A 25,450-nucleotide genomic window follows, 5' to 3' on the forward strand; every position below is an offset into this window, starting at 1 on the left:
TGTAGTGGGCAAGTATTTTTAATATGTAGGTAATGAACAAGACTTTATGCACAGAACAATATATTAGTAAACATGTTATTAGAGAGGTGTTCATAGTAACCATAAAAGTTAATTTGCTACGTACATTTTCATCCATTAGCTGCCCAGCTGGTTCAACAGATTTTATAGCATCATCATTATCTGATCAAACTGTTGCATAAACTCCAGTTCATTTGAATTCAATTCTGTTAAAATACACACAATTTATATACAATAGAACCTCAGAGTTACGAACACCAGAGTAATAAACTGATCAGTCAACCACACACCTCATTTGGAACCAGAAGCCCACAATCAGAGAGCAGCAGAGACAAAAAAAATAATAAAAAAAAATTCCAGTGCTGTGTTAAATGTAAACTACTAAAAAATGAATAAAGGGAAAGGAATATTTTCTTCTGCATAGTAAAGTTTCAAAGCTGCATTAAGTCAATGTTCCATTGTAAACTTTGAAAGAACAATCATAATGTTTTGTTCAGAGTTATCAACATTTCAGAGTTACAAACAACCTCCATTCCTGAGGTGTTCGTAAGTTTGAGGTTCTATTGTACTGATGAAAGACAGATTTTACTGAAGTCTTTTACCTATTTCTCATAATACAATCTCAAATATCTATTTGTCTTCTAAAATTTTACAAGACAGGACCAGTGTGAAATGGATCTCTGGTGGTCAATTATTTCTTTGCTTTGATTAGTCCACAATATTTAAACTTAAACCTCAATTGCATGGGCATGATCAAGACTCAAGAACTCAATCCAACTCCCATTGTACTCAATGGTAAAACTTCCACTGACTTCAGTGGGTGCTGGAAAAGGTCCTGACTCTTTACACATTTATGTTCCTTCTTTATGTGCTGGTGGCCTTCACAGTTTCCATTTTAATATTCTTGACTTTGGTTTTCTCTGGCAAAACCCTCAAAAGTTTGAAAGCAGGTGGTAGAGTCTGGCCCAAGAATGGGGGCATGGTCACTTCATGGACCATAATCACATACTGGCCTGGAAAAGATAAGGGAAAGTTGGGAATTAAACATTTTAAATGCAGAAGAAGAAGAAGAAGCACAGGGAACAATGATAGAATTGTCCTTGTATCTACATTCCTCCATCATCACATTAATTCTCACATATGAAAAGTAGTGTACAATGTCCATGAAAAATAGAAAGCAAAAATGAATATTTTTGATTGTTTTCTATTCTTGTTAAAGCATAAATATATAAAAAAGATTTCATCATTTACTGGCAAGTATGACAATCTGTGCTGACATTTCACAGTACTGCAGATTAGCATATACAATAATCTCCCAAAACAATACACAGTTAAAATAGCAAAAAAAACCCATCCTCACAACAAATGTAATTTAGATGACAATTTATGATCATATATAATTTATAAAAATAATATGATTTACAATAATACTTTATATTTTTATAGGATCTCAAAGAGTGTAACAGACAATGACTTTGGTCCTGCAAGCACTTGTGCACATGCTGTCTTTGTGCACATAACAAGTGCCATTGGTTTCAATGGTTTCACATGTGTAAAGTTAAGCACATGTGTAAAGCTGAAAAAGGACCTAAATACATCTAGCCCCACTGAAAAGCAGCCACCTCTGGGCAAGTGTGCCCAGAAACATGAAGAACCTACCCACAGCACAAAGCAAAATGGGAGAGGAAGAGGAGAAATTTTGACCCAGGACACAGGGGCAGACCCTGCCTCTTATGAAAAGCTCCTTAGGCTCTCTAATGTCTATTAAGAGTGAACAAGACCTATGGCTGAAAGTTTCCTTAAAGAGACTAACACAAAGTAACTGCATGGAAGTCAATCAATTTATCCACCTCGGAAGAATGAAAGGTTGAGTTGACTCTGTAATCAACAAGTATGATGTATTTTGTGAACTATGAAAAGTAGTACCTGGAAATCCATGAAAATCAAATTAGATGTACTGAAAATAATTTAAAATGAGTATTGCTTTCTACAGTCTGTGGGACTATAATGGTGACACATTTGGGAGATAAATGTTTGTCAGCTACTATATATGTTGCTTGGCAGCTGGGAGGGCAAGGGACTCTCTATATACAGATTAATCAGGATCTGACCTTACAGTCCTTTCACATGCAAATCTCCCACTGACTTCAATGGAGATCCACACATGGAGCAAAACAATACAGAATTTTCAGGGCCAGTTATAAGCAGCAACTTCTGTGATGTGGACACTTGTCTTCTGGTAACTGGATTATGGCCACCAAACTCATTTCACACAGGCCACTATCAACCTGGGCTGTATTCCAAGTGACAATTTATAAGTGGCAGGTGCTATATCCTGTTACTAAGCCTCTGGGCCAAGTGGTAAGTGAAGGTTTTTAAAGCACTGTATTTAAACAAGAAAACACACCCAGGATATCCAGGTTACAGCCTAAAGAATGTCATATTCTGACTGACACTAAAGGCCCTCTTCTCTTTTCCCATCCGCAGTGTGGATCTTCACTTTTAGAGGCACTAGATAGCAGGATCCAAGTAAAGTGTATTTGCCCTGTGTCTTCTTGAAAGTATCTGGTCTATTTCTGCTCTGTTACATTCCTATGCCCAACTAGAGGTTTGATTTTAAATATTTCCGTGCTACCTATAGTATGTGCCTGGAACTAGACTAACAAAGCTTGCAGTTGTTGCTAGTGGTGGCCACGTATTCCAGTGAGGTAGACAGCAGTGAAGTCTGATTGTCTAGCTTTTTCACTTTAAGTGCAGTATTTTGGAACAGTAAATAAAAAAGATGAAGTCTTATATTAAATCATTTCTCTAAAACATTAAGAAGGGGATCCATGAGTACTTGGGTTCTTAAGAAGTCGAACAATTATTTTTGGGTGTTGTAATCTAGTATGTCATAGAGTCACTTAGTTAAAAATAAATTTCTTTACCCAGTTACCATGAAGTTTGCCTACAGCTAGGAGAATCAGGGAATGTTGGTACTGCTATCCTTCTCATTTTCTTTACTTCAAGTCCAAAATGTAGACTAACAACACTAGAGGGCCTAGGATGAACTGTTAATAGCTCAGTTTTCTCCACCTCATCCTGCTGCCTCTACAACTACCAGATTCTCAGACACACAAGTTTGATGAGGCTGTACAAGCCACTAAGGACTATCAGTGTTTGCAAATTACAGTAACAGAATTATCCAGGATTAGTCAATATAATTTAAAATGCATTAAAGGAGGCTTGCTTTGCTGATACTTTACTGCACAAAAATACACTTTTAGAATGAAATCAGGGAAGTGTGGAAAAAAATATACTGATGATAGGAGAAAGGAAGAAGAAATATGATTAACAGAGTTCAGAACATAATAATATTGAAGACCTCACTTATAATTGCAATAATCTGTTAATATTTTAAAATATTATTCTGTACTAACATTTGGGCTGAGCTTGGTGAGTTCCAGAGCTCACTGAAAGAGAAGGCTTGGCACGCACTTTGCAGAGATTCTGACCCAGGCCTTCATCTTTCACCCTGCCTATGGCAGCTCCCTTCTCCTTGGCTTCACTTCGGAGACTCCAGCATTTGCAAAACATTACTGTATCAATAAGTATCAGTAAGTCTGATCCATATCACCCCTCATCCTCGGACTACTCCCCTGGTTCCCCATTCATTTTAGGACCCAGTTCAATACTGCCTTACTTTTCAGCATTCTCCATAGATTTTGCTCCAGGCTGCCTTAAAGACTGTCCACTTCTTTTGCTTCTGCCTCCCAGCTCCAGCGGCTCATCTAGCACAACCATCCTCTTTGACCCTTAAGACAACCACCCTTCCTTTACTGAGGCAGCCTCATTCTGGAGCTCTTGCCATCTAGAACAACCTTCCCATATAATCCTGTCTTATAGACACAATGGGCCTGATTCTTGTTTACACAGTGGAATGCAAAGAGGCCTTAAAGTGGGTTGAAATGTAATGCCAGAGCAGGTTTAAGGGGCCTCAGTGTAAATGAGAATCAGGCCCAATCTGTTTTAAAATCTTAACTGAAAACTTCTCTCTTATCCCTTGCCCATATCTCTGAATTTCTCTTCCCTTCTGCTAGGATTTCACTTTGCATTATTTAACTTTTTTACACATTTTGGGAGAGACTTTGCATGAAAAACACCATACAAAATGAAGTGCTGTGCTGTATAATTGGGATTAATAATAGTAATAAAATCGGTGTATGCATTTAAAGCAGTCACTAAGGTGCTGTATAAACAGAGGGTAACTGCATCTGCCATTTAAGCAGTTACGTTTTGGCTTAGATAAGAAACACCACAAATAAAAGACTTTCAGGAAAGAAAGTTATTTGCCCCTTTTATTGCCTGCAAAATGCCTGGAGAGCTTCAAAGCAACAGGAACCATTATAAAAGTGAGTGGGAAATAAAATAAAAACGTTTTGTTGCCTTAGAAACAGTCCTATTCTTCTTACTTTTCCTTTGTGACATATTAGCCTTCTGTATGTTTTGGCACCAGAAAACATATTAAAACAAGGCGGGGGGGGGGGAGGGGAGGTGATAGTTCTTTTTGCGGAGACTGGGAATTTCTCTGCATATTGAAACTTATATCTGTAGGAATGGGTTACACCATAAAAAAGGAGCAAGCAAACAGAACTAAGCTTCTTAAATATTCAGTTTAATTCTGTGTAGAGCAATTAATCCTGAAAATTTCCCACCACGGGAGAGTGTAAAGACTCCAGGGCTGTTTTCTGGCTGCAGATGCAAGGGGCTCCCATTGATACCAATGGAAGTGGTGTGCTTGGTGCATATCAAAAGCCAGAATATGATTCCAAATGTATTCTTGCAAAATAGAACAAAACCCACTGGGACTGCGGACAATGAATTTTTCTCTGTCCAGCTGAATATTTCTCTAGGATATGAGAGCTCTTAAATAAGTTTAAACTGTTTTTTTGGACAAGTAAGTAGACAAACTTTATCTGTATAACAGATCCATATACCGATTGTGTACACAAAGTAGCAGCATAATGCAATTTATTTAAACTGGTGAGAAAATATCTAGGCACTTGCAAGAAATGGAATTTTGACTGAGATTAGATAATAACTGATTTTATAAATACATGTTAATTTATGATTACATTGCTCACAATGCAGTTTATGTAGTGTTCTATTTAAACCACACAAGGATTAAAATTGCTTGGTGCTTTATTAAACTGAATGTATTAACAGAAGGGCATAGTCAACAGACCAAGCATGGAAAGAAAACTGCAATGATAATGATTTTATATTCAGATAGTGACTTTTATAGTAAAGGATCTCAAAGCACTTTACAAACTATTTAAAGGCCATTGGAATCACAGCTGATACAAAGCCACTTCTGGTACGAAATATAGAACCACACAATAATGTAGGGCTGGAAGTGAAGAACACTGCATGAAATTGAAATTACAGGGGGAATTTAGGTAGGCAGGATGTTATTACTGAAGTTGGAATGTGGCCAGGACACCTGGGTTAACACCCTACTCTTGGAAGAAATGCTGTGAGACTCTTACTAATCTATACTAAAGATAAGCAACATTTAAAAGCAAAAATGGGCCATTTCAGCACCCGCGCTATAGTTTTAATTGTCCTTTTTAGTACTGCATCTAAGCATGGAAAGAAATATGTAGTCACAACACAAAAAGCTGGGAAAGATAGCTTTTCAATCCAATCCCCAGAAAGAAGTATAAAATACAAGCCCAGCACCATGTAGCAATGTAATGCAGCATTTAAAGTGTATTCTTCTAACACTCAGAGCTGCTGTGTGATCCTGCACCAAGTGCATACAGATTTCACATTACCTGGAATGAAATGTCCTTTCACACATAATGTCAAGATGATTGTAGAAAGTGAGAGGCAGATCAGCTGAAAGTCTCTATGTAAAAGGAAAAAATAGGGGTGATGTCCTGGTAGGGGGTCTTCTATTGACCACCAAATCAGGACGAGGAGATGCATGAGGCATTTTTAGAACAAATAACAAATCCAATACAGAAGACCTAGTAGCATGGGAGGAATTTAACTACCCAGACATCTGTTGGAAAATTAATATGGCAAAACACAAAATTTTCAATAAGCTCCTGGAATGTATTGGGGACAAACTTTTGTTTCAGAAAGTGGAGGGACTAACCACGGGGCCACCATTTTAGACTTGATTCTAACCAACAGGGAGGAATTGGTTTAGAATCTGAAGGTGGAAGGCAATTTGGATGAAAGTGATCATGAAATGATAGATTTCATGATTCTAAGGAAAGGAAAAAGTGAGAGCAGCAGAATAAGGACAAGGGACTTCAAAAAAAAAAAAAAAAAAAGACCAACAAACTTAGAGAATGGGTAGCTAAGGTCCCCTGGAAAGAAATACTGCTCCCCCCTGGCAAGTCATGGAACTCAGAGTCAGAGCCCAACATGCAGATATATGGTTACAAGGCAAAATACAAAGAAGAAACAAACACAGCAACATACCCTCTCTATTGCCTTTTAATTCAGTGTGAGATGCAGCTGTAAGGGCCAGCGCCCAACAGCCAAGTCTGACCCACCATATATTCAGGAGCAAATGCACCATTCCCTGATATTTTAGTTGCTTATGCTGCTGGGGCTGAATCCTTCATAATTCAGATTTCCTATAATTTTCCTTATAGAATAATTCATATTTAACTCCAAAAGGTGAGGCACTTGGGCATTTACATTAATAAAGAGGGTTAAATTGTACCTTGCCCTGCACAGTCATACTGGGAAGCTGGAGAGCACAGGAGACTTATTCCGTATCCTGGTGTAAGCTCATCGGTACCATGCAGAATGCTGCCACAAGCGCTCCTTGATAGATAGAGTGGCTGGCTAGAGTGCCAGCAGCACTCCAGGGACCTCAGGGGGTGTGTCCAAGTAGGCTGTGCACAGTCAGGCTATACCCTAAGCTTTGCTACCTGCTGGGGAGGAAGAGTTCATCTTGCTAGTTTCTGGAGAACCTATAAGAGCTATAGGTTTATCTATAAGTAAACTCCACTGAACCCCCTCTGAACCATTCTTTCAGTGTCAGGGCAGGCAGTACGACTTAAACCTGTGCTAATTGTTACAGCTCTACCCTCTTCTTCAACATTCTCATTGAAGTAGAAAACAGGATGAGGCCTTTAATATGTTGATGGAAGTTACACACATGAATGTAGTGGAAAAAAGAAACTTGTGTATTCTTTTATCCTTAAAGCAGATGTAAGACTTTAGAGGCCAAATTTTCAGCTTGACTTCAAAGCAGCCACTGCTCATACAACATTTCAGAGATGCACATGTGTAAAGCAGGAAATTAGGTATATGTAACAATTTGTTTGCTTGCACTATAATATTCAACTACAAGAGGTCTTTGTGTGAACCCTGGTAAAGAAGGGAATGCAACCTGCACGCAAGCCTATTTGTGTTTGAAGTTGTAACTGCATTCGTTAATAAACAATTCTTGGTTAGAAAGATCTGTGATTTAGTATATCACAATAGCCCCCACTTTTTTAATAGATTCATAGGTTCCAAGGTCAGAAGGGATTATTGGGATCTAGTCTGACCTCCAGTATAACAGAGGCCATGGAACCTCCCCCCCAAAAATTCTTTTAGAAAAACATCCCATCTTGATCTAAAAATGGTCAGAGATGGAGAATCCACTATAACCTTTGCTGAATTGTTTCAATTGTTAATCACTCTAATTGGTAAACACTTAGGCCTTATTTCCAGTCTGAATTTGCTAGCTTCAGCTTCCAGCCATTGGACTGGCTAGACTTTCTCTGCTAGAATGAAGAGCCTGTTATTAAATTTGTTTCCCATATAGGTACTTATAGACTGTAATCAAGTCACCCCTTAACCTCCTCTTGGTTAAGATTGAGCTCCTGGAGTCAATCATTATAAAGGCGTATTTTCTTATCCTTTAATCATTCTTTTCTGAACCCTCTCTAATTTATCAACATCCTTCTGGAATTGTAGCCAGTACTGGACATGGTAGCAGGAAGATACAAGGGTAAAACAACCTCCTTACTCCTACTCGAGATTCCTGTTTATTCATTCAAGGATCCCATTAGCCCTTTTGACCACAGCGTTGCAGGGAGCTCATGTTCAGCTGTTTATCCACCACAACCCCCAAATCTTTTTCAGAGTCACTACTTCCCAGGATAGAACCCCCCATCCTGTATATATGGCTACATTATTTGTTCCTGGATGTCTGAATTTACATTTAGCCATATTAAAATTCATACTGTTTGCTTGCACAGAGTTTACTAAGTGATCCAGATCTCTCTGTATCAGTGATCTGTCCTCTTAATTGTTTACAAATCCCCCAATTTTGGGGTCATCTGCAAACTTTATCAATGATGATTTTATGTTTTCTTCCAGGTCATTACTAAAAATATTAACTAGCGTAGGGCCCAAGTAGAAACACAGCAAATCCATGACATTGAGTTTCCCAGTAAAAAATTAGAGATCAGTCTGAAAATTCAGCTCTAAATGTTATAAAAACTCAGAGTAGACAGACAGAAAGATAGAGGTGGTTCTTATGTGGTCCCCCATTGCATATTATCAGAGTGCCTTCCAAGAATTTAAAATGATGGTTCCTATATACCATCCATTCCTAAAAATTAATATGTTAAATGCATTTCTCCAGCCTTATGCATTAATAAAAGTGTGTTCTCTCCAGCTAAGGAGAAGCTGTAAAACTTTAATTTTGACAGTATATCTTTCAACGTACACAAATATTAAATATTCCCCCAAAATGCAGCAGCTCTGCAGTCAAATAATATGCACTATAGCTTGTCTCTATATCACAGAGGCTGTGATAGCCTTTGAAACATTGTACAAATACCAAGTACTAACATTTTACATGTTGAAGAACTGACCCAATACATTAGAAAAGTTTTTCCAAGTAAGGAACAATCTTTAAATATTTAAAATTACACCTTAAAACATGATTTGCTGTCCTCTCAGGATCTAGTATAAAGCTGTGATCCCTCAAAGACATGCTTTACTCTATGATCCCATTGACTTCAATAGGGCTAGTCTCAGTGCAAAAAGATAAGCATATTCAGAAGCCTTTATAGGCTCATGGCTTAAGACTGCACTAGCACTGCCAGTTGTTTTTTGTTTATTTAAACACAGTGTGCCTTTAGCAAACATTCCTGCAATAGCCACATTGTTTGAAATCCAGCTCTCATTAATTGAAACTAAGAAGCATAACAAAATTTCTGGGGAATTATTAGTGTGTGTTGGGCCCCAGCCCCATCTTTCTCATACACTAGAATTGTATTGTATAGTATTAGAATTGCATGCTATTACCATGGTCATAACCATCAGGACAATGTTATTTTCAAAAACTGGAAACCGGTTCCTTGGTGTGGTATTAATTGTAAATGCATAACTATGGGCACTGGACAGCTAGAATGCATTTTTCCATGATTAAGGAAGCCCTTAGATCAGTTGTGTTTTCAAATATTCTTTCCATATTTCTATTTGCAAATTTCATTATTTCCCTCTTATTGCTTACATACACACACATGATGTTCCTTTTACTCTTTCTCCTCCAAAAAAATCTGCCCATAAAAGGTCTCAAAAATGTTCTCAGTGCAGAGTCGGAGGAATGAGGCTGCATACTTAGGTGTACCTCAGGCACCACGGCTGAGGGAAAAGGAATCCTCTACTCTAAGCTATATAACAATGGATCCAAAAGCTCTGCCTGTCTTCATCACTGCTCCAGAGTGCAGGAAGTCCAGCAGACCACAGATCCAGAATTTGCAAAATTCTGTGCTAGGTTCAACCATTTGAGACTCACACCAGTGTACCAGATCCAGACCTGCTATAGCCCTCTGTGACCCTGGGCTAAGAAGAGCAGGTTTTGCCTTAAAACAATCTTTAAAGTAATAACAGTTTCTCCACAGACTTTCTCACAAACCTCAGTTTACGTGTACTGAAATCTAACAGCTTTGTGATGGGTTGTTAACCCCACACTTGCCTGGAAAGAGTTAATATGGATTGAGAAGGGGGTTAAATAACCTGGCAGGCCATAGCTGAGAGAAGTCAGGTGGCTAAGTAATCCCCTGAATGAGTGAGGAAGCCCATCTGATAAGAAACAAGCTGAGCTGGATTTATAAAGGCAGGAAATTGGCAGGGGGGCTCATGGGAAATGGACTGAAGTCACTCCCTGCAAGCAGGGAGGAAGGTTTTGGGCTACAGAGAGAAGTAGTCTGCAGTTGGGAGTACCAGGTGGTAAGGAAAGGGCTCAGGGACAGGCAGTAAGGTCCACGATGGAACAGACCTTGACTGCTGGCTAGAGGGTCCCTGAGCTGGAACCCGGAGTAGAGGGCAGGCTGAATTCCCTGGACAGCCACTGAGGGAATGGCACTATGAGACAGCGAATAGGAAGACTGCTCAGGATTGTTGACAGAAGACTTTGGTACCCCAGAAGGGGAAAACACGTATAGTGACCTGGCCAGAGGAACAAGTCACAAAGAGGAGGCTGTAGCACCCAGAGTGAGAGGGACTGCAAACCAAGAAGAGGTGGCATGCAACTGTGCGAGGGGTCATTGACCTTGTGAAGCTAATCCCCAAAACGGCCAGAAGGAGGTGCCATCCTAGCGGTGACTGGAGCACTTTGTCATAAACTGGGATGAAATGTCAGATTTTGCAGATTATATGCAGAACCTTATGGCAAGTGTTACTAAACCAATGGTTAAGGTTAAGATTTTGTCATGGGTATTTTTAGTAAAAGTCAGGAAGAGGTCGTGGGCAATAAACAAAATTAATGGAAGCCTGTGACCAGTCCCTGACTTTTACTAAAAATAGTGTGTAGGGATGAGGGGGACTAACAAAGGGGGTGCTGGTGGCTGCTCCAGCCCTGGCAGCTGACTGCCAGCCGCTACTCCAGCCCCGCCACTCTGGCGTGGGCGTTAAGCCAAAGGAGTCATGGAGGTCTGTTAAAGTCACAGAATCTATGACCTCTGTGTCCAAATCATATCCTTACCAATGGTTGTCAAATGTTTTAATTCTGTGAACACATTTAGAAAAAGATATCCATATGGTATCACTCTACTCAGTGCCTAAATCTCTCGTGGCTTGGGTCCTCAAGTTTTTCATTCTGTGGAGTACCAGAAATGATATCCTGCGCTGCAGCTTGAGAAGATGCACATTTTCAACAGCAAAGGTCATTAACCGACTATTTGGAACAACTTACCTAGGGATGTGGTGGATTCTCCATCACTTGAAGTGTTTTTCCTAGCTTAAATAGAAGTTATGGGCTTGATTCAGGAATTATTTGGTGAAATTCTCTGGCTTTTGATATGCAGGTGATCAGATTCGATGATCATAATGGTCCTTTTTGGCCTTAAAAATCTACGAATTTATGAATCTATGAAAGGCTGCTGTTAGGTTTTGTTGCATACAAATCTTCCCCACTCTTATTTCTCCTCCCATCTGTTCTAAAAATTACAATGACATTTGAAACAGGGAAAAAAATAATACAATATCATATCTCTCAATCTGGAATTTGGTTTCTTTAAAGCACTGCAAAGCAATACAGTATAAAACACCTTTGATACTTTTTAAAACCCATCTAAACACAGTGTGGGAAAATACAGCAGGCAGTGTATTCTGTAATATGCAAGATCAGCCCCATTCATTTGAATGGAATTCTATATATGATTTATACACGTTGGTGAGGGGTTTCTTGACAACAATGTCAAGAAAGGCCATTTCTATGTTGTGGAGTGTTTTCTTGACAACAGTGAAGTGCAGAGCCCTGAAATAAATATGTATACCCTGGATATATAAAAAGTATGCATTTGCTATCTTAGCAATTTTTGTCCATGAGATCTCTTTACATTTTACTGTTTATCCTATCTTGGAATGAGGTGATTATTTTTACAATATGTCAGTTAAGAACGTTCTCTGGAATACAGATCTGTCTATAAGGATTAAGCTAGCTGCCTGGCACACCTTTCCTTCTTTAAGAAAGATTTCATATGAGAGAAAAACAAGTAGATTTTTTTCTTTTTGCCATGTGATGTAATTGGCCTCACACTCAGACTTGTGGGTTGTCATGCTAAAAGCTTTAAACAGCACAAGAAGCCTATTCTTGAGGTACTGTTAAATGATCCCTGAATAGACTGCACTAAGGGCTTTGTTGGGAGGGGTGCTCTGAGTTGCTTTCAGCTGCAGCTTTCTGAGGAGTAATTAAAATCAGCTCTGGGAAAGTGTTCTGCACAAATCTTAAAATAAAAGATACAGTATTTTTGCAATAAACCCCAAACCCAAGAAGACTGCTAATTATCGGTGGAGGACTAGTCAAAACTTTCTAATAAACCAGAGCCTAAGATCTTTGGGTTGATATTTACTTTAAAATATATCAACTATTTATTTTAAGTTGCCTAATTAAAAGAGCTTTTGGGTTTTTACTAGACAAAATCTGAAGCAAGGTATTTATTTTTATTTAAATCCTGCTTCCTGAACATCTTACCAAGAGATCCTCTTTATTAGCAGCACCAGTTCAACTTCTCTCTACTACTTCAGTGTAATTGAAGAGTAGCTCCACTGCAGTAAAACTGAGCAGAGAATTTGACCCATAGTAATATTCAAATAATAAACAAAAGCCAGATCATAAGTATGATTAATAGGGGAGTTTGGTTTAAAAATTAGCTGCACAGTCTGGCCCAAAAGGTGTTGTTTCAGTTATGGAATATCAGACACGTTAATTCATTCAATGAGACAGTCTTTTATTCCTCTAGCTATGTCTTCACTGCAGAGTTATCTATACTAGAGTTAAAACCTCTTGAATTAGCCTAGCATGAGTGACAGCAGCCATACTGTGAAATAACTTTTGAGCTGAACAGAGTGGCTGGATTACTGTTCAGCAATTGTGGTAGTAGCTGATGAGTTGTGCTAACTTTAGTGGTAGCCTGTGCCCCTTGACAGGCCAGCCAAATCGAGATAAAAACAGCACCATACTTGAGTTAAGGGGTTTTGTTTGTTGAAAGGACTTGAATTAGGGACAACCCTTGACTTCTGACTGAGTTAACTTTTTAGTAAAGACAAACCCTCTACATTTGAAGGAATGCTTTCTCCCATACAAGCAGTGTCAGCAATGCAACAGTGTACTATTTTTCAAATGGAGCGCTTGTATTAAAGTAGAGAATAAGTGGCATGTGGCAAAAAAATACAATTCACTTCAGGCCTGTAGCAGCTTTGCCATGTGGGTTTATATATATCTATAAACTTACCTTCACTAATAAAAATGTATGGCAATCCAATTATCATAACCTGTATCTGAGTTAATAATGACAGTCTTTGTCATCTACAGCTTCATTGACTGCAATTTGGGAGTCCTCTAGAAGACCACTCAGAAGCTTCTGTTAGTGCAGAATGCATCAATTGGCCTGCTTAGAGTAGCCAACTGCTGGAAGAATGGCATATCTGGACACATTGGACATTGTCCTAGCTCCCCACTGGGTACAATTCCCTATCTGGTGGGGACATGGTTATGTAAGAGACTGTGGATGAAATCCTAGCTTGATTGGTGTCAATGGCAAAACTCCCATTGATTTCAATGGGGGTAAGGATTCAGTCTTGCACCTCTTCCTATGCACACCTTTGTGGCAGCTGAGATCAGGTCTTGCTGACAATCCCTGAGTTTGAAAGGCAGGGTAGACTCAATGGAGAGTCTTTGGCTGCAGAACTCATTCCCCCTGGTGGTACATCAGAGAGACCAAGTTATTTTGGTCTGGTGCACGGCTCATCTTTTTAGCCAAACCTTCCCTTGACCTGATCAAAAACTAGAAAGGCACTTTCTTCTTTTGTTTGTTTTTTCTTGTTTCTGGAGGTGGGAGTGGGCAGGTGGCTCATAAGGAAAGGGTTAGTTCTGCTGTAAATTGTCAGCAGTTATACGTGAATATTTTCCTTCCATATGTGATGTTTCCAGATGCCATTTAGATGGGCATGTAATGTATTACTAAACTAAAAATATAAGATAGTCTCAGCTGCATTAGGTATAAACCAGCAATGCTCAGGAGTCTTCTTTAGAGCATGCAAGCCTTTATGCTGACAAGTACTTAAAGACCATTTACAATTTCTTTGGCACAAGCTTTTTCTCCCATTCTTGGTCTCCACTGTTTCATTGGTTCTATCTATCTATCTATCTATGGGTGTGTGAATATATAAATTAGAGATGTAAAGATAGTGTTTTGGGGCCATCTAGTCGCTTACCCTACACTGGACCAGCATAGAATTGTTTCTTACATCAAGTAGTACTTTGCCTCCAGGGCCGGCTTCAGGGTTTTTGCCACCCCAAGCGGCAGCAAAATAAAAAAAAAAGCTGCGATCGCGATCGGCAGCAGCTCCAGCATGCCGCTTTCTTCTTCGCTGCCAATTAGGCAGCAGGTCCTTCCCTCCGAGAGGGACTGCGGGACCCGCCGCTGAATTGCTGCCAAAAAGTCCGACTTGCCACCCCTTCCCCTGGGCTGCCCCATGCACCTGCTTGCTGAGCTGGTGCCTCGAGCCGGCCCTGTTTGCCCTGCCCAGCTTTACACTGCTGATCCTACAAAAACGTTAACATATGCACAATTTTTTTGCATGAACAGTCCCATAGATTTCAGTAAAGTTAAGCACATGAAATAGCGTTTGTTGGATCAGTCTCTAAGAGCCCAGTCCTGGTGTGTGCCAAATGCTCTGAACTCCCATTGATATCAGATCAGGGAGGAGTGGGTCCCAAACAAGTCAAACTCTGAGTTTCTTCAGACCAGTCTCCTGTACTGAAAGCAACTGAATTTGCTACTAATTTCTGAGCTTTAAAAACATCAGTGTGAAGCACAGGATAACTGCAAACAGACAAAAAGGGACTGTAATCAGGTCACGATGGTACAGATACAAATATTTTCAAACCATAAATAAGATGAATGGAATTTATTAATGAATTATGCAGCTCCCTAAGAAATCACATCAAACCACCATTAATAATATAACTTTCCTTACACAGAATTATTCTCAGTTTATAAAGACAGGCTTTGTAACTTCCTTAATCTTTAATAGAGACTGCAACAATTACTATATGCTATTAAAGTATCTACAAATTAGGCTTCCTATGTGATTCTCTCTCTTTTCAATGGACATTTTTGTGGATCATAAATAACAGTAAAATTATCATAAAAACTAATACTACTGTACTTAAAGAAAATCATTATGTAAAGGTTTATGAATTTTTCAGCCATTAATAGACATAAGTTAATGGGCCATAAGCTTTCCAGAATATGATACCTAATATTTTTTCATTAATGAAACTTTCAGAGATGCAAAAACCTTCAGAGGTCACCAACTTCAAACATGAAAAAGAAAGTTATAGCTTTATAGTAATGAGTATAAAAATGAAATAGACACACGAAAGAAAATATCGCAGATGACAATGATCCTTTGAGTAGACCAGCCAAATCAGGAGCTGAAATCTGTCTCTTCAATGACAGAGTCAATAAAGTCAGAATTATAATATGCAAGATCAATCAGATAAGTTTTGAAACAGCTATTCTTTTGTGTATTTTAAAATTCACAGATACATAGATTTTTAAGTAGAAGGGACCATTATGATCATATAGTCTGACTTGGTACAACTGAGCTATAGAATAATTTAGACAGACATCCGATCCAGGTTTAAAGACTCCAGGTGATGGAGAATTTACCACAGGCCTTGGCAATCTATTCCAATGGTTAATTACCTTCACTCTTAAAAATGCACATCTTTGATAACAGAACAGTAGTTAATAAAAATTGGTCTTCCGTTTAATCACTGAGTCCCTGTGCCTGGGAAGCTTTAAGCATGGAACTGCAGAAGCATCTTTCACTTTCAGCAGAAGAGTGAGAGTACTAGGATAGCAACAATCTTTTTGGTGAACACTCACAAGAATAGTTTTTATAAATGGATACGATAATGAATACTTGGTTTTTAACATGAAAAATGTAACTATCTACAGCATATGTAAAAAAAAGTCTCTCTCATCTTTTCCAATCTCAGTAAGACACTTCCTCAATCTTTTACCTTCAATCGGGAGGTCATAATGTGCTGCCTCCCGTCACCGTACCAACACACCTTGGACACCAAGGGCCAACTCCATGGCTTGTGTAAACAGGTGTTGATCCACTGATTCAACTCAGCTAGATTATTTACATCAGCTAAGGATCTAGCCCCAAGAGATCATGAGATCTGATCTCTCAGGAGATCATGAGATAGCAGAATACATTGCTTATTCTACTTCAGTGTGGTTGAAAGGGCAAACATTTCTTCAAATGCAGATTTCCTGGTCTATCACCATGCTATTGCTATACCTCCACAATCACTGAATTTTTTTAAAGTAAGCTCCTACTATGAGAGCTCCCTTCCATATGTGATTCTGTTTTCTTTTTGGTGTCACTGAGAGTGTGAAGTTAAAAGGCTTCCATGACCTTGCTTATAACCAGATCCAAGATAAATCATAATTGTTATGGAGGACACCAAACAAACAGTGATTTAAGAACAAGAGAATCATGATTCACTTTGGAGGAACCCAAAACTATTATAATTTTTTGATAGACAAAATGCTGAAGATATTATGTGTTTTAAAACAAAGCCCTAGGAAATTAGGAGTAGCCTGCCACTTAATGGTCTGAAAATGTACTAAAAACAAGTGGTCATGATCATCATCATGACCTAGTTATTTTGATCCTGACATTATACTGCTACTCAGCTTCCAAAACACTTCACTTAATGTGTTTGGTAACGCAGACAGCTAGAAATCCTTACCTGGCAATACCCTAGAGTTCTTCATGGAGTGCTGATCCTGTTTTGACTTACACTCTTTCGCTGTCACTTCAGACCTGCAGAACACAGGAAAAAAGCATAGCTAGCACAACATTTCTACTGGTAATGATACTCAGAAATTAGAGCTGGATAGCCACCATTACAAGATACAGGACTGTCTGTTACAATAGACTTACTACTGCTTTATCCAGGTTTTAATTTTTCTATAGCATATCCACTAGCAGCATTTGAAACACCCACCCACATATCTCCATCTTAAGTATGTTCACATATAGAGCAATCAAAATAGCCATCAATCAAACTTACATTTCTGAACCACTTTTCAAGGAGACACTCCAAGACTTGGGAAAAATAAGAACATTAAAAGAAAACAAAAACCCTAGATTTAATACGATTAGTCTCACATACTCTACTTGGCCTGAGCATCAAGGCAGTACTGGATAGAGGAAATCAGAAGCAAAGGTGTGCTTTACAAGTCCAATCCTGCTCCCACTGAAATAATTACCAAAACTTCCATAATGAAGGATCAAATCCCCACAGGCTCATGTGCACACTGATTTTCAGAATGCTTTTACCACTTTACAGCTATCTCATAACAGAGCTCATACCTGATACACTTGATCCTTTCAGTTTGTATTTGTTGGTACCTCAAGTTTTACTTCGTGCACTTTGCAAGGTTACCTTTAAAAGTGGTTGATGATTCCAATATACTATTAACCAAAGTAACTCAATTCCCACAAAGTGCCCACATTGCACAGGTGTAAATGAATGCATAAGGTTGAAGGCAGTGGAGAATCAGACCCATAGAGCCAGACCGTCAGATTGCGCAAATAGTTATAGCTCCACTGATTTACACCAACTAAGGATCTAGCTGATGTGCAAATGTATGTGATTCTTTACACCCTGATTCGGTAAAGTACTTAAGCACATGCTTAATTTTAAGCATATTGACCCTGATTGAGGAAAGCATCCCTATTCAGGAAAGCACATAAGCAGATGCTTAATGTTAAGGAGGTGTGTAAGTCCTATATTGAAGTCAATATGATTATTCATGTACTTAAGCATGTACTTTCTTGCTTTATTGAATCAGAGCCCTAACTGGCAGTCTGCACATGGACATGCTACACGTTGAAAAGGAAACAAAATGGGGTAACATGACGAAAGACTTAGAACTAGCAACTAATTTAGACCCTGATTCAGCAAAACACTTAAGCATATTTAAGTCACACTTAAGTCAATAGGAGTTTGTGTTGCTGAATAGGGCTAAACTTAAATACATGCTTAAAAGTTAAAGATGTGATTAAGTGCTCTGCTGAATCAGGGTCTTAGCTACTAAATTTCCTACCAATTAAAAAACTTGGAGAGCAGTAGCTAGAAGATTTGTAGCAAAGCACTGAAGTAGCCAAGAAGACACAAGTTTCATTAACTAACCTAAAAAACATAGCTCACCTCCAGACTAAATTATATAACCAGAAGTAGCACTTTTACATACAAAATTAATGCCAACTTCCAAACAAAACTCAGAATCCACACCAGCTCCAGAATCATCTAAAAACAAGCTGCCACCAAAAGCAAGCAACTCCAGAGAGACCCAAGATCTCTGCTTTGGAAACCTACTAATAGTTTATTTGTGTTAAATGTCAGAATATTTTAAGATAACTGTAAATAAGGGGTTAGGCTAAGAATACAAAATACCCCATTTCTTTTCTATTAATCTGGACAATATGTGTTTCTGATTTGGGGGAATTCTTCAAATAATATGTATTTTGGCAATGCTTATTCTTACCGCCAAAAAGAGATTTAATATTTTTTGTCTGTGTTGCTCTTACATTCTTTACTTTGTGTTTTTGGTGCTATATAAGTAAAGTAAGACAGTTCTTCAAAATATCAACCTAACAGGTCTTGCACTGATCACAAGTGTAAAATATAACCCCGCAGACTAGAAAACTATCTACCTTAAAATGCTAAATATGTTATTTACATTCAAGGGAGTACGCTATATTCCTGTTTTTGTGCACTGGGAGCTATATGCATTAAAATCCATCAACATCTATGGTTAACTCTGAAAAACTGTTTTTTAGGTTATAGTTATGTTTATTTAATATTTTCTGTATTTCTGGTTACTATTTTTCCAACACTAGTGACATTTGCAGGAAAAGATCTTTGCTTCTACAGAGTTTATGTGCTCCTACTTCCCCACCAGAAGTCATTAGGGCCCTAGTTCAGCAATGCACTTAGGAAAGTACATAACTTTCAGCATTTGAGTAATAATATTCCTATTCAGCAAAGTACTTAGGCATGTGCTTAAGTCTCATTAAAGTATATTAATCACTTCCCAGTGACATGCTCAAACTAAGTAGAGCAGTAACAATAGGCTCAGCAGGATGCTGGATTTGAAGGATCAAATGTATGTTCTGGCATAGCAAATTCTATTGTTTTATCATCATACAATATCAAGATACATACTGTCAAGAAAGGCTTAGTAACTTTTTTTCTTATTTATGACTTGTGGGGAAATAGCCTTGGGACTGATCTAGTATACATTATATAAAATGGTACTGGTGTCCTAAAAAATTTCAACTGCTGCAATGATTTCAGATGGTGAACTAGCTGCCATGAACAAGTTAAATTTGAAATTGTCCTTTATGTAGTAAGGTTTGTCTACTGAAAATGACACTTAAAAAAAATCCAGACACTGCACCTTTAAGATACTTAGATATTCAAACTTTGCATGTACAATTTTCATGATAAAAAATTAAAGACAAAAGATGAAAACTGCTTTATTTTAAATGGAAAAAAGCCCCAGATATAGCCCAAGAGTCAAGTTAAAGATTCAGAAGTCAGGGCTAGGAGGGGAAAGGAAGATAAATAATTTAGCACTAAGAATAACTAAAGCCTGTCAGTCTGCCAATTTTAAGAGAAATAAAAGGGTTTACAAGAATCCTAAGAGTTTTTACAAAACCTCTAGGGCTTTGAAAAAATAAACTCAGAACAAAAAAAAGAGTTCAAAAGCATTGTATGTAAGTAGATTTTAAAGTCACTGATTAAAATATGAAAACAATGGTATGTATGGATTCCATTAGCTCAAATTTAAGCTGTTCCTTTTGTGTTTTGTTTTCCGTGCTGTAATTGTATACTGCAGCATCAACATGATTGTCTCTTTAATAGATGCATCTGCTTGTACAGGGCCAAAGAGAATGTGCTTATGGAGAGGCCAAAACATACTAGCTTATAATTTCAAGTGACACTGATAAGCCTGTTTGGTATTACCTGTATCGGCATTCAGCAATACACACATGCTCATTCCGTTCAGGCAAGCAATACTTTCATGTTTTAAAGGCAAAGAAAGATCAATTACAGCTGCCTTGGAGTAGAATGAATAATTTTTATGTGCTGCAGTGTCAATTTGCATGGTTTAATACACCACTACTATGGAAATAAAAACTTGAGGATGCCTCCTCTGCTAGCTCTTCTCTTTGGGCAGCTCAGTATGGTTTCCTTCCACCAGAGAATCTTTTCTGATTCAGTCTAGTATGGCACTACGAATAAATACAGAGGTCCTTTGAATTGCTTTAAAATATAAGTTAAATAAGAAAACCTACAGCTACATGAAGATTTTTTTTTTAATTCTGCCATCCCAAGGTTGATTTTTTTTTTCAAACCAAAATGCAACCTTGTACTTTGCTGTTCCGATAATGTTACTTTTAAAGAAAGAATTTCAGAGGAAAGTCAAGTTCATGTTTAAGCCACAAAATTCTTTTGAATTGCATTGATTATAGTGATCATTCTATCACTTTAATGTCATCTCAGCTGGCATGTATTAAAAAGACATGCATGTGACAGCCCATTGATCCTTAATACTGGAGCGGAGGGAAAGAGCCTGTTAGCAATAGAAGCCTATTTCTTTAATTAGAACTGGAGTATCATTCCCTCTTTGTTTGTTAGAACTTTAGTAGTAATGCATTGCATACAGCACAGTAAAGGTATTAGAACAAGGCACCAAGTTTAGTTAAAAACAACAAAAACAACCTAATTCAGGCCTGAGAGAACTGTACACATGAGCGATGGAGATGGGAGAGAATGGCGGTACAAATCCCTTGTAGCCCTCACTCGCTCACTGTGGCTGAGAAGAGCTTCTCTAGGGGGAATGTTTTTTTCCTGTGTGGACTCTCCCATAAGCAAAAGCTTGGGTAGAAGGGATGGGGTCATTTCTGCTTCAGGTCCAGTACTATATCTTGAGTTAGGTGAAGATATAGTTAACTTGCACTCAGTTAACTTGCACTCAGATTTTTAAATGAGTTCACTTTGGCCACACACACTCCTTTGGTGTTAACTTTCCTACTACGAGCAACTCAGTGGTATTGGCTCAAACATTTGCTGAAAGTGAATGGCAGAGTCATGTCTGGCAGGTATTTACTGACACTGAATTTTAAATTCAGTTATGCAAAAATTTGTGCTGAGAGTGCTTCTCCCAGTATCTATGCAGAGAGCAGAAGCTAAGTCACGTGATTTGTCTGGCCAATTATAACTAAGGAACACAGTTCAAGCACGTAAGTGTTAACAATCTACAGACATTTAAATAATTTTAGAAAAATGTTATGAACGCTTTGCTTTCAAGCAGCAAATACATGTGAGAATCACAATCTGCTCACAGATATTCCATGAACAAACAAAGAAACTGAGTTTGATGCATTACTCATTGCAAACTTTGTCCCAAATAGGAGGATTCTCTCTTGGTGGGCAGAAACATAAAGTCAAAAGATTAACCCTGAGCCCCTTACAAGGCAGGATCACTTCTCTGGAAAACACCAATAATATAAATAGAATCTTTCTCCAAAGATGAGGAATAGTTGTACAGATAACTAGTCTAATTCTCATCTCAGTAACACAGAGATAAATCAGGTGAAACCCCATGTATGTCAATGGAGTCAGATGCTTGTAAAATTGATGATATAAAAGTCCTTTGGGGAAATTTCTGAGCACTCTTCCTTTTAGAAACAGGACTCGTTTGCTTCCACCACTTCTGCAGAAAAGCAACAGTATCCCTAAATTCTGCATAATTGCAGAGTGTAAGAGCATGGTTCTATTCTATTATCCCTGTTGTCATCAATACACACTCTGAAAATCAAAGGATCTGATATGTGGACTTGAACAGGTAAATAGCTGGGCAGTTATTTTAAGTTCATCTTCTGCTGCTTTCCGTGCATTACCCCAAGATGACAATATGATTCTGAATAGCTTTGTTTTTACTTTTGATATAGACATGGTTTGAATGTTCTGGGTTAAATTTTTATAAGCATTCAGCTTGCACACATACAAATCACAACAACAAATGATATGATGGATTTTACACATCTCCCACACACTGCTGAGAAAGTATACTTCTTTGATGTCCAGTTGGAATTAATATTGGAAATTTGTCTAGCATCAGTGATTTCCCATTAAAGCCAGGTTGGTTTTGAAGAAACCACTTCTTGCTCCATGGTGATCCAACTAATGCTAAGCCTGCTAAATTTGCTATTCTCCTCCTAGATTAAATATTTCAATTTCAGTGAAGAATGAACTTCAAGTGAAATCATCAACAGGTTTAGGTCCACCATAAATACTTGTCCTCTGGTGCTTTAATATTATGGCAAATTGTCAAAATGTACATTATTTCTACATGTGCTTTTGCACATATCCTGTTAGGTCAAGATATTTGCTGTGTGGTTTAATAGCAATATTTATATTTTATAATAATTTAAAAAAATAAAGAAGTCATAAGAAATCACTAACAGATAGTGTAGTTAAATCACCCTGAAAAATGGAGCTAGCTCTGTGACAGATCAGGAGTGACTTATGAATGTGTGTGGAAGGGAAGCAATTGTCTTTACTGCTGTTACTAGGGAATAAACATAAAGTGTTGTATAGTAGTTACTATGCATACACAATACGTTTTACTTGTTAATGACATATATTCATACTATTCCCATGTATTACACTGAAAATGTATCCCTAAAATCTATTGGCAACTTTTGACCCAGAAACTACTAACTGCTTTTTTTTTTTTTTTTGGTTTGGAGGCCTCTGTGGGACTGCCTTGTTCAGTTTGAATTTACTTAGGACAAGCCCTCTTGGAGCCTAGTAAGTGGTACAGATCAGGTTCTCAGTTTGTAACCATAAGCAGGTGTTCTTGTGATCGTTTTCAAACACACTCTGGATTCCTAAAGGGCTCAGTATTTCAGCTGTGCTCTTCATCATTTCAACTTGTCCTCTGGGTGTTTTAATTTGGAAACACAATCTTAATTATCACAGCGATGCAGAAAACCCCTTGCTGACTAGATGGGGCCATCTTTGACCTGCTAAGGTGCTTTATCAGGAGAGATGTAAAACAGAATAATTTGAATACTGGCAGATTGTCAATACTTAACAGTCTTCCAAATGCTGTCTCCTGCTGAAAATGTCATGCAGCAAATACTGCAAAAAATTCATAAAGCAGGTATCCATTGTGATACGGGAGCAAACTGAAAGGTGATAAAGATTCACTGTTAACTTGTGTTGAAACTGAATGTGACTACAAACAAGCATGCAGACCACACATCTTGGTTTATTCAGATCAGACTGCACAGACTGGCGCAGGCTATTGGGCTATACCATTACCCTTGTGGAACCTTTTAAAGGATTGCAATGATTTTACTCTTTTAGCCAACTCATAATTTTAATGTTAATTTTTCTTGGGTTTTTCGTTGTAGATTACATTTCTGAAGCTGAAAGTATATGTTGAGAGTCAATGTATTGCCAATTTCTTAGCGGAATGCTTCATTTTTATTTGTGCCTCTTAAAAAAATCCAGATTGAATGATTATTTATAAGCATAGTTTGCTACCCTCCTAGATTACTTAAATTCTTTGCTACAGTATGTAACCTTTTAGGATGTACTTAAACCGCTGGCTACAAATAAACTCTACCAATATCTCATCATCTATTAATAAAAATAACTTAATTGGGCTGCTATTAGATATTTAATTGCTTTCACAATGTTTGTACAGTACTTGCCTATAAAGCTTTGAATAATATTGCCTTAATTCATCTGAGTAAACTATCAATTCCCTTACGACAACAGACAAAAATCTGCATTCCACTTTTAACTTTCCCTGCGGTTCAAGTTAAATCTTTCAAGGGGCAGGTTTTTATTTTGTTGTGACCTCTCTCTCTGGCACTCTAAGTCCTCACAGATGATGGCTACTGAAACACTTAGGGTAAATTTTCAACATTGTGTTCAGGGAACAAGAGTTGTGCAAATAATTCCCTGCACACTGGTTTGAAAATGTAACCCGCAGACCTGTAAAAATGCAGATTTGATTGGCTCTGACTATTCTCCATAGTAGCTAGGTTTCTGCTTTAATTAGACCCAATAGGCCAGATCCTGAGCTATTATAAATCAGCATGACTCCACTGACTCCAATAGGGTTATGCTGATTTACATCAGCTGAAGATCTGGCCATCTTGTGTACAGATGCTTGCAATGTAGAACCTTGGTGGATTCTTCATCACTGACCCTTTTAAAATCAAGACTGGATGTTTTTCTAAAAGCTCAGCTCTAGGAATTATTTTGGGGAAGTTTTATGGCCTGAGTTCTACAGGAGGTCAGACTAGATGATCACAATTGTCCCTTCTGGCCTTAGAATGTATGTCACTGTATGAACTGCAAATTAATAGACTGGCTAATTGATTGTAGGATGGGAAAAGGAATAAGCACAAGTACAAAAAATTCAGATTCAAGGTATTGGTATTAATCTATAAAGTTAGGGCCACGCAGCACTGAATCAGGGAATTGCAGGAGACTCCCTATGGATGCCATTTAAGTCAGGTGACTTGCAAGTGGCAATTCAGAGCCATCAAGTTTAGGATTAGTTCACAACCTGACTCCTAGTTTGTATGTTTTATAATTTACTTTCAGTATATATGTCCAGAGCTGCATACAGCTACATTTACAAATAAACAAAATCTAAAGGTTGGACATTAGGAAAAAGTTCCTAACTGTTAGGGTGGTTAAACACTGGAATAAATTGCCTAGGGAGGTTGTGGAATCTCCATCTCCGGAGATATTTAAGAGTAGGTTAGATAAATGTCTATTAGGGATGATCTAGACAGTATTCGGTCCTGCCATGAGGGCAGGGGACTGGACTCAATGACCTCTTGAGGTCCCTTCCAGTCCCAGAGTTTATGAATCTATGAAGAAAATAAAGAATTATAGGAAATAAGGTTTTACAGCTGCAAGCTAATGAAATGACATCATACACTTTAGAAACATGAATATGCTCTGCACTGCTCACGATGTAGTTTGTACATTTTCAGTTTAAAATTATTCATTTTCCTTAGGAGTGTTTGGATCTCCATTAGGATGGATGGCATTTGAGAAGGAGTGGTTCCTTCAAGTTAGAGAGAATGTCAATGAGAAAATTAACTGCCTGTGGATTAACATGGCACTTTGGTTTCCACTATGCAGCTCATTTTAATGAAACTGAATTGCTTTCACTTCAGACTTTGGGTCAGATTCTTACCTCATCTTTGGAGTGCCCCTGCAATGAAGTCACTTTGGATCACAATTTGACTTCAGTTTGGTGGCACAGGTATAAATGGGAGCAGAGTC

General features: G+C 38.1%; 1 protein-coding gene across 3 annotated transcripts in view; it reads right to left on the minus strand.

Moving 5' to 3' along the window:
• Positions 1–507: 507 nt before the first annotated feature.
• The window catches only part of MORN1 (MORN repeat containing 1), a 130,324-nt gene continuing 105,381 nt past the window's right edge, over positions 508–25,450 (minus strand). For all 3 annotated transcript variants that reach the window (XM_030537661.1, XM_030537660.1, XM_030537662.1), the window contains 2 exons: positions 16,802–16,875; positions 508–1,031 (listed from right to left, as the gene is read on the minus strand). In XM_030537661.1, coding sequence (XP_030393521.1) covers positions 883–1,031; positions 16,802–16,875 — 223 coding nt within the window. In that variant the 3' untranslated portion in view covers positions 508–882. The remainder of the gene's footprint in view (positions 1,032–16,801; positions 16,876–25,450) is intronic.

This window comes from Gopherus evgoodei, chromosome 18 (genome assembly GCF_007399415.2).
Source record: "Gopherus evgoodei ecotype Sinaloan lineage chromosome 18, rGopEvg1_v1.p, whole genome shotgun sequence".
In the NCBI taxonomy this organism is placed as follows: domain Eukaryota; kingdom Metazoa; phylum Chordata; order Testudines; family Testudinidae; genus Gopherus; species Gopherus evgoodei.